This window comes from Salmo salar, chromosome ssa23 (assembly GCF_905237065.1).
Source record: "Salmo salar chromosome ssa23, Ssal_v3.1, whole genome shotgun sequence".
Classification (NCBI taxonomy): domain Eukaryota; kingdom Metazoa; phylum Chordata; class Actinopteri; order Salmoniformes; family Salmonidae; genus Salmo; species Salmo salar.
Window position 1 is genome coordinate 12,798,016 of NC_059464.1, and position 10,223 is coordinate 12,808,238.

General features: G+C 41.8%; 2 protein-coding genes across 3 annotated transcripts in view; one reads left to right on the forward strand and one right to left on the reverse strand.

Moving 5' to 3' along the window:
• The window catches only part of LOC106584074 (solute carrier family 22 member 23), a 37,613-nt gene extending 31,580 nt beyond the window's left edge, over positions 1–6,033 (forward strand). For both annotated transcript variants that reach the window (XM_014168914.2, XM_014168915.2), the window contains exons 8-10: positions 2,058–2,090; positions 2,378–2,501; positions 3,325–6,033. In XM_014168914.2, coding sequence (XP_014024389.1) covers positions 2,058–2,090; positions 2,378–2,501; positions 3,325–3,769 — 602 coding nt within the window. In that variant the 3' untranslated portion in view covers positions 3,770–6,033. The remainder of the gene's footprint in view (positions 1–2,057; positions 2,091–2,377; positions 2,502–3,324) is intronic.
• A 140-nt stretch (positions 6,034–6,173) lies between these two features.
• On the reverse strand, positions 6,174–9,950 carry psmg4 (proteasome (prosome, macropain) assembly chaperone 4). The gene is made up of 3 exons (XM_045706433.1): positions 9,651–9,950; positions 9,382–9,457; positions 6,174–6,362 (listed from the first exon to the last, which is right to left on the reverse strand). The coding sequence occupies exons 1-3, from the start codon at positions 9,897–9,899 to the stop codon at positions 6,241–6,243; spliced, it is 447 nt and encodes a 148-aa protein (XP_045562389.1). The 5' UTR covers positions 9,900–9,950; the 3' UTR covers positions 6,174–6,240.
• Between the last annotated feature and the right edge of the window lie 273 nt (positions 9,951–10,223).

The window sequence follows — 10,223 nt, forward strand, 5'->3', positions numbered from 1 at the left end:
ACACACACACACACACACACACACACACACACACACACACACACACACACACACACACACACACACACAGAAATTCAATGTCCAATAAATAAACCTTTAGGTCAACCATCGGCCTTTGAAAGCCCACATTTTGTCAGATGTTTTAATGAGTGAGCAATGTGGGCATCCCCCTCATAGTCATCATCCACAAATAGTTATTTACATGTAAATTACAAAGCAATAACATCTCATTATATCCTGAACCTGTTATACACAAACGACATACTCCGATAATGGAGTTATTACAGTGATTCAGAGGAGTCACTACTAGAATGCCCTTTTCTAGATCATTACCTCTGTTATCGTTACATCAGATCTGTATCGGTCATTAAAATAATGAGATTTTCTAATGGCTATACAGTGAGGGAAAAAAGTATTTGATCCCCTGCTGATTTTGTACGTTTGCCCACTGACAAAGAAATGATCCGTCTATAATTTTAATGGTAGGTTTATTTGAACAGTGAGAGACAGAATAACAACAAAAAAATCCTGAAAAACGCATGTCAAAAATGTTATAAAATGATTTGCATTTTAATGAGGGAAATAAATATTTGACCCCTCTGCAAAACATGACTTAGTACTTGGTGGCAAGACCCTTGTTGGCAATCACAGAGGTCAGACATTTCTTGTAGTTGGCCACCAGGTTTGCACACATCTCAGGAGGGATTTTGTCCCACTCCTCTTTGCAGATCTTCTCCAAATCATTAAGGTCTCGAGGCTGATGTTTGGCAACTCGAACCTTCAGCTCCCTCCACAGATTTTCTATGGGATTAAGGTCTGGAGACTGGCTAGGCCACTCCAGGACCTTAATGTGCTTCTTCTTGAGCCACTCCTTTGTTGCCTTGGCCGTGTGTTTTGGGTCATTGTCATGCTGGAATACCCATCCACGACCCATTTTCAATGCCCTGGCTGAGGGAAGGAGGTTCTCACCCAAGCTTTGACGGTACATGGCCCCATCCATTGTCCCTTTGATGCGGTGAAGTTGTCCTGTCCCCTTAGCAGAAAAACACCCCCAAAGCACAATGTTTCCACCTCCATGTTTGACAGTGGGGATGGTGTTCTTGGGGTCATAGGCAGCATTCCTCCTCCTCCAAACACGGCGAGTTGAGTTGATGCCAAAGAGCTCCATTTTGGTCTCATCTGACCACAACACTTTCACCCAGTTGTCCTCTGAATCATTCAGATGTTCATTGGCAAACTTTTTGACGGGCATGTGTATGTGCTTTCTTGAGCAGGGAGACCTTGCGGGCGCCTCAGGATTTCAGTCCTTCACGGCGTAGTGTGTTACCAATTGTTTTCTTGGTGACTATGGTCCCAGCTGCCTTGAGATCATTGACAAGATCCTCCCGTGTAGTTCTGGGCTGATTCCTCACCGTTCTCATGATCATTGCAACTCCACGAGGTGAGATCTTGCATGGAGCCCCAGGCCGAGAGAGATTGACAGTTCTTTTGTGTTTCTTCCATTTGCGAATAATCGCACCAACTGTTGTCACCTTCTCACCAAGCTGCTTGGCGATGGTCTTGTAGCCCATTCCAGCCTTGTGTAGGTCTACAATCTTGTCCCTGACATCCTTGGAGAGCTCTTTGGTCTTGGCCATGGTGGAGAGTTTGGAATCTGATTGATGGATTGCTTCTGTGGACAGGTGTCTTTTATACAGATAACAAACTGAGATTAGGAGCACTCCCTTTAAGAGTGTGCTCCTAATCTCAGTTTGTTACCTGTATAAAAGACACCTGGGAGCCAGAAATCTTTATGATTGAGAGGGGGTCAAATACTTATTTCCCTCATTAAAATGCAAATCAATTTATAACATTTTTGACATGCGTTTTTCTGGATTTTTTTGTTGTTATTCTGTCTCTCACTGTTCAAATAATCCTACCATTAAAATTATAGACTGATTATTTCTTTGTCAGTGGACAAACGTACAAAATCAGCAGGGAATCAAATACTTTTTTCCCTCACTGTACTCATTTTCACAATTTTTCTTCCCCCACCCATGACCTTTCCTTGAATGCAGTGATTGGGAAGTACAGCCTTCGCCATGACACAGGTACAATTTGACTTTATAAAATTCACTCAGACCGATTGAAAAAATATGTCAATCAGGTGCTCTGGGTTGCAGCTCTACAGGCCAGGCTCATGTGCCATCTGTTGATTTTGTGTTGTAGAATCAACAAAACAGTTGTTTAAAAAAATGAAAGGCTGGCCAGTACACCAACTGTTTTCCGTGATCAGTTCTCTATTATGACCAGACCCAGTAAGTGACATTTTTATAGTTATGATGTACAGTATGTGTCTCACCTCCTCTCATGTTTCTCATCCTTCTTGTCTGGTTAGTTCTGAGGGACACACTAAACAGGAAGTTCTCGGTGGCGTTCTCCATCATCGGAATGTTCTCCTCTCACGCCGTCAGCACCCTCAGCATCTTCTTCTGCGCTGAGATCACTCCCACCATCATTAGGTAACATACACACACACACACACACTATGTATGGACTGACCGCACCCACACCAACAGTTATTGGATTCCTGTAACACACTTGTTTGGTAAAATGATGTCCCGCCAAGTACGTTTGTGTTAGAATGGCTTACTAGGTCCATCTTGTGGTGTAGTCTGTATGTGTCATATAAATGCAATTTGACAGACTATTGTTCAAGAATATCAGCCTGGTCTCATTGACTAGACGTAACATAGTAAACATAAGTCCGAGACACTCAAATGAGTATGATATGTTACGTTTGCTATGGTTACATAAGACAGAAGGTTACTTAAGGCAAAAACGATGGTAGAGTGGTTGCATGTTCAAATCTCATCACGGACAACTTTGGCATTTTAGCTAATTAGCAACTTTATAAGTACTTACTACTTTTTAGCTACTTTGCAACTACTTAGCATGTTAGCTAACCCTTCCCCTAACCTTAACCCCTAGCCTAGCTAACTTTAGCCACAACAAATTGAAATTCGTAAAACATATATGTTTTGTAAATTCGTAACAAATTGGAATTCGTAACATATCATATGAATTATACTTCTTAACATATCATAGGAAAAACGGATGATGGATATCCACAAATTAATACATACCATACGAAACTTAACATATCATACTAATTGGAGTGTGCCGATTTGCTATTACAATGTTACGTGTACCCGATTCCAGGTTGATAATCTAGATAGTGTCTGCTTGTGTCTGAGTCTGATCTTTTTTATGCAGCCTGGTTTCAGTGTTTGGCTAGTCGTTCCTGAAACCTGACTCTCCCTCTTTGTCTCCCTCTCTCCTCAGGGGTGGTGGTCTGGGTCTGGTTCTAGCCAGTGCTGGTTTCGGCATGCTGACGGCCCCTATCATGGAGCTCCACAACCAGAAGGGCTACTTCCTGCACCACATGATCTTCGCCGCCTGCACACTACTGTGTATCATCTGCCTGCTACTGCTGCCCGAGCCGCGCAACCAACCCCTACCAGAGAGCCTCGTGGACGGGGAGATCTACACCCGCCAGCCCCTGCTCACCCACCGGCCTGGAGAACAGCACCTCCTTCTCACCAAGCCTGGGGATAGGGACTTATACTCCCGCGTCCATGATACGCCGCTGCGTCTTACGGCCACCGGGGGCGCCACAGCAGCAGCGGCTACTGCTCTTGCAGCAGTGCCTACATCTTATGCGTACGCTACCGGAGGAGAGGTGATCAGTAATAGTATGGTGGTAAATGGCGTGGGAGGGTCATTGTAGCAGCAGACACACACTCCCCCCTGACACACAGACAGAGGATAGAACAAGACTGTGCTGTGGGGATAGCTTGAACTGTCCCACTCCTGGTCACCATCATGACTGGTCTGATTCATTCAGTCCTGCTTGTAAGATTCTTCCATGAGGAACTCTTTCATTTTTAAAACTTTAAAAACCTTCCGTTTGGTTTAATCAAGAAATGATTACCCTCTCATTAGTCTTGTGACACAAACCTTCCACGTCTCGTTTGTGAGAAAGGCTGAAATTGAGGTCATGGACATCCAAGATTTGGACAAAACCCAAAAATGAAAAATAAGGCATTACTGTTCAGACACCCCAAGAAGACATATTTACCGGGAGGTTTAATGGGTGGTAATGTAATGTGGTGATGGATTAGCAGTTCGCCTGTAGAGTAGCGACTATGTCTACGTTCTAAATTCCACCATATTCCCTACGTAGTGCACTACTTTTGACCAGGGTCTGCATATAGTGCACTATATATAGGGAATAGGGTACTATTTCAGACACTCAATATGATTTATGAAGTATTTGAGGGCCTGCAATAGAACAGGATATTCTTGAAACAAACGATGGAGTTTTTCACACACCTGTGTATGTCTTTGCAATTAACAGAAACTCATTACAATGACTTACATGTATTAGTGCCCATAGGGTAGTTGTTGCCACGGGTTGGCAGTGTGTCTAATGGGTAACATGGTCCCAGCATGGTTCCATGCTGGGGAAGGATGTCATGGTGTCTGTTGTAAGTTATAAGCAGAGTGGTGTACTCTAAACACATAGAGAGACATGTATAGAGCAGCAGAGCAGACATGGTATTCTAAATTTCATTTGAAATGTCTTTCAACAGTGATGTGTGCTCTATGCATTTTAAATTCTATTAGCGTAACTTTTTTGCACTAAAAATTCAAAGTTCAATCAAATGTAATCAAATTTTTGTCGTTTGTGGCACAGGTTTTGGGTGAAACTGCTGCACTCTAAATTGAATAAAAGGAGAACAACCTATATAAAGAAGCCTACTTGGGGGTGGGAGGCAGAAATGAACCCATCCTGTCAAAAGTCCAAGTTGGCACTTTATCCTTAGTAGTAGTATAATCAATGTAAATACTTAAGAAAACTGAGTACTGCAGCCCCCATTAAATGTTGGTGAATGACAGCCGGAAACCTAAAGAAACTGTGATGGCTTTGGAAATGAGTTTGGACTTTGAATCTTTTTATTGTATTTTTATTTCCATATTCTATGGAAAAATCAAAGGCACCGAGTGTTGAGTTGACAGTACTAATGTCCAGTTAGTTACTAGTATGTATGTATCCCAAATAGCATTCTATTCCTTACATAGTTCACTACTTTTGACCAGAGCGCTATGGGCCCTTGTCAAAAGCAGTGCACTACATAGGGAATAGAGTGCCATTTGGGATGCAGATGTCTGCTACTACTACTATGAAACATCTCAGTTTCTGAATGGCTTTATCACAATGGTTGTTCAGTTTTAAAAATCCTCTGATTTCAACTGGACAGGTGACTGAAAATAATCTATCAGTAATTCAGTATTTATTTTTTGTCATGTTTCCAAGGGGATTCTTGTTGCTTGACATACCTCTAGTTTAGCTCATTTTCACCTGGTAAATAATGTTAGTTGTATATTGCTGTTTTTAGTACTTGTTTAAACCTCTCTCTAGCACGGTTAAATAATGTCTGGCCATGCCATGAATCACAATGTCTATAGGGGTTTTGAAATGGTTAGTGTCTAGAATAGATTAAGTTATAATGCAATAGAATGATCTAGTTAGAATAGCTGTGGCTGACAGAGTGTTTGTATACAAACTTTATACTCTTACAAATGATTGAATACCAAATGTAAGGTATGTATTAATGTGCCATCCATTGATAATGCATGGACTATCATACGTTTTATGTACTATGCATATCAAATAGTTTTCATAGAACATTGTCACACGATACGTATAGATGACCTTAAAGGCCAAGTATACTCTATACATTTCTACCATGAACTATATTTGAAGCAAATGGCACATATTTTGACACCTTGTATTGTTTGTTTGTAAATGTTTTCAGCGATAAAATGTTGTGGTAAAATAAATGAATTTCCATGAGTGATCGATTGTCAACCACTAATATTTTCTAAGTGTTTATTTTTTATACATGATGCATTTGCAATAGTAAAGCCATAAATGTTGTTTTGATAATAAACTTGTTGATTATGTCAATAAATGAACTATTGAGGCGATACATGTCTGTAGACTGAGTTTGTGGGCAGTGGGCACAGAAAATATAGTGTGTCTGCAGCCTCTACACAGAGACGTCTCTGGTTAGATCTCACTCATGAGTGCTAAAAAAGACAATCAACAGAACATTCCAGACAGGTAATGTTTTTCTTTCAAATTGTTTTATTTTGGTACAAAACAATTAAATTAGTAAAAAAAAGGGGAAAAGGTTAAAACTTGTCAGGGTGAACTTCCATCTCTTTCTTTATCCTGTTCTCTACAAGCAGAGACAGGTTGGAGTCAGTCATGGGCAGGCAGTAGCTCACATACACCTGTTTCTTCGTCCTTTTAGCTGAAACACAAAGGAGACGGAGGACAGCTGGGTTAGTGATGTTTCAGATGGTGAAAACTGATACCAACAATAGAGCATAATACTGGTTAGTAGTTTAAGCATCTAACTTTCGATTGTTGTTCTGAATAACATTAAGCTATCAACGAAATCACTATATAATTGATGGTTAGACAGATTTGACTATAAAAACAACATTGTGGCAGCCTAAAATTGCCATCAGATCATTTTGATGTTAGTAGCTTCGTGTTGGGTAACAATAGACGCACGCGTCAGGGATCAAATATCTAGCTTCCCATTCTTTACTTGGATGAGTTTGAACAAACTAACTCAGCAAATAGCAAAATCTAGAAATTCATGACATACACAGACTGTGATTGTGTGTATTTATGTGTGAGTGTATATGAATAGGTGGTTTGTTGTCCCCCCACAATGAAATCGAGGGGGACTATCAATCTGTCTGTCTGTTTGTACATCTGTTAGTATGCACACGTTAGTACATATGTAAGTAACACGCAATCTCAGACACCATGAGCCTGATATTGACAAAATGTGGGTGAATGATGCGTCTTGCCATAGAGATGCGGCATTTACAAAATAACACCCAAGGGGGGCGCTATAGTAATCAACTGAAAACTTAGAACAAGCATATCTTGTCGCATTTGACCTACAGACATGAAATCTTGTACATACTGATGCAGCAAAATATATTGACAGCCTTGCACTTTTCGTAAATAATTCCCTACTTTAATTGAAATAAATTGAATTTTCAACATTGAAAAACCAATTGTATTTTTGTAAATGTAAAAGGATACTTCGAGATTTGGAGTGGTTTATGTGGAGTGGTTGAAAAATGAGTTTTAGTGACCCCAACCTAAGTGTATGTAAACTTCTGACTTCAACTGTACACACACACACGTGTACATACAGATAGATATATACACACACACACACACACACACACATACAGATATTTATATATATACACACACACACATACATATATACACACACACACACACATATATATATATACACACTGCTCAAAAAAATAAAGGGAACACTTAAACAACACAATGTAACTCCAAGTCAATCACACTTCTGTGAAATCAAACTGTCCACTTAGGAAGCAACACTGATTGACAATAAATTTCACATACTGTTGTGCAAATGGAATAGACAACAGGTGGAAATTATAGGCAATTAGCAAGACACCCCCAATAAAGGAGTGGTTCTGCAGGTGGGGACCACAGACCACTTCTCAGTTCCTATACTTCCTGGCTGATGTTTTGGTCACTTTTGAATGCTGGCGGTGCTTTCACTCTAGTGGTAGCATGAGACGGAGTCTACAACCCACACAAGTGGCTCAGGTAGTGCAGCTCATCCAGGATGGCACATCAATGCGAGCTGTGGCAAGAAGGTTTGCTGTGTCTGTCAGCGTAGTGTCCAGAGCATGGAGGCGCTACCAGGAGACAGGCCAGTACATCAGGAGACATGGAGGAGGCCGTAGGAGGGCAACAACCCAGCAGCAGGACCGCTACCTCCGCCTTTGTGCAAGGAGGAGCAGGAGGAGCACTGCCAGAGCCCTGCAAAATGACCTCCAGCAGGCCACAAATGTGCATGTGTCTGCTCAAACGGTCAGAAACAGACTCCATGAGGGTGGTATGAGGGCCCGACGTCCACAGGTGGGGGTTGTGCTTACAGCCCAACACCGTGCAGGACGTTTGGCATTTGCCAGGGAACACCAAGATTGGCAAATTCGCCACTGGCGCCCAGTGCTCTTCACAGATGAAAGCAGGTTCACACAGAGCACATGTGACAGATGTGACAGTCTGGAGACGCCGTGGAGAACGTTCTGCTGCCTGCAACATCCTCCAGCATGACCGGTTTGGCGGTGGGTCAGTCATGGTGTGGGGTGGCATTTCTTTGGGGGGCTGTGCTCGCCAGAGTTAGCCTGACTGCCATTAGGTACCGAGATGAGATCCTCAGACCCCTTGTGAGACCATATGCTGGTGCGGTTGGCCCTGGGTTCCTCCTAATGCAAGACAATGCTAGACCTGATGTGGCTGGAGTGTGTCAGAAGTTCCTGCAAGAGGAAGGCATTGATGCTATGGACTGGCCCGCCCGTTCCCCAGACATGAATCCAATTGAGCACATCTGGGACATCATGTCTCGCTCCATCCACCAACGCCACGTTGCACCACAGACTGTCCAGGAGTTGGCGGATGCTTTAGTCCCGGTCTGGGAGGAGATCCCTCAGGAGACCACCCGCCACCTCATCAGGAGCATGCCCAGGCGTTGTAGGGAGGTCATACAGGCACGTGGAGGCCACACACACGACTGAGCCTCATTTTGACTTGTTTTAAGGACATTACATCAAAGTTGGATCAGCCTGTAGTGTGGTTTTCCACTTTAATTTTGAGTGTGACTCCAAATCCAGACCTCCATGGGTTGATAAATTGGATTTCCATAGATTATTTTTGTGTGATTTTGTTGTCAGCACATTCAACTATGTAAAGAAAAAAGTATTTAATAAGATTACTTCATTCATTCAGATCTAGGATGTGTTATTTTAGTGTTCCCTTTATTTTTTTGAGCAGATATATATATATATATATATATATATATATATACATACATATATACACACACATACACACACACACACACACACACACACAGACAGATTAATCGGTATCTGCTTTTTTTGGTCCTCCAATAATCGGTATCTGCATTGAAAAATCATAATTGGTTGACCTCTAGTTAAATTGCCAAAATGCCACGTGCGTCCACTTAAATCAGTAGATTCATATCAACCTAACCATTACGAACATTTTATTTGATACAATAAGCCTCACCTAGCAAAATAGCTATTACATTTTTTGTTGACCAAATTCGACACACATTGACCTCCACACAAAAATTCGTGGCCAGATTTGGGGCAGAGTAAAACCTCTTGCTCTCCGATACAGCCAATACTCATGCGAGAGATATGATATTGACAGGATTAAAGGGTGCTTACTCAATCTCTGCGCCAGTGAATTTGGAGTGGTGTCCGATGGGTCCCCCAGGACTAACGTTGACAGCGGCATCGAATCCTGAATATATATAAATAAATAAACACAGATACTTAGGTTAGCTAAATTACAAATAGGACATAGCGCCATCAGCCGATAGAATGACGTTATAGTAGCGTAGCTAGGTAACAACATTGCACGGTGAAGCTAGCTAACAACCCATCTCTGTTTGCTAGTCTGCTTTGAAACAATATATTTACAGTAGACTACTCACAAATTTACTTTCCATTGAAACAGCCAAGTTGGACAAGACAGGGTTCGAGCCCACCCAAAGGAAAAATCCTCCATTCAGTTTTATGACGTGAAAGTGAACCGTTTGCTCCAGAATCTTCTCGGAGAAATCGTGCACTGTAATGGCATCGCCTACTGGTCCACTTTCTGCTATGTTCATATTGAATAGATGTTTGTATGAAGACAAGTACAACGAAACCAGACCATTATTCAAGCATTTCAACCAACTCATGTACGTCCGGAAAGAACAAGTCACTTCCTTTTTTTCTTCGTCGTTGGTATTCTTCTCATGTTGAGTTTATCGGTGGTTGGCATCCAACGTTATGGTGCAATACCGCCACCTACTGTAGTGGAGTGTGGGCCAGAGACAGGGAGAAACTAAATAACAAAATATTTGAGACTATATCTAATGATGTTCTACTCAATATACTCTTTAAACTAATTTCCTGTATCCCCTTCTCCCTCATACTAGATCTCTTTCCCTCTGATACTGCCCACACTGTAGCAATACATGCTCCACGGTCTCTGTTTCCTAGCAATGATCACACTTTCCTGT

Bases quoted from the DNA above. Each gene is read 5' to 3' on its own strand.
- psmg4 (XM_045706433.1), bottom strand. From the start codon at position 9,899: ATGAGTTGGTTGAAATGCTTGAATAATGGTCTGGTTTCGTTGTACTTG. The intron at 9,458-9,650 runs GTGAGTAGTCTA...ATATATATTCAG, and splicing joins TTTCAATGGAAAGTAAATTT to GATTCGATGCCGCTGTCAAC. The intron at 6,363-9,381 runs GTAAGCACCCTT...TTTGTGTTTCAG, and splicing joins TTCACTGGCGCAGAGATTGA to CTAAAAGGACGAAGAAACAG.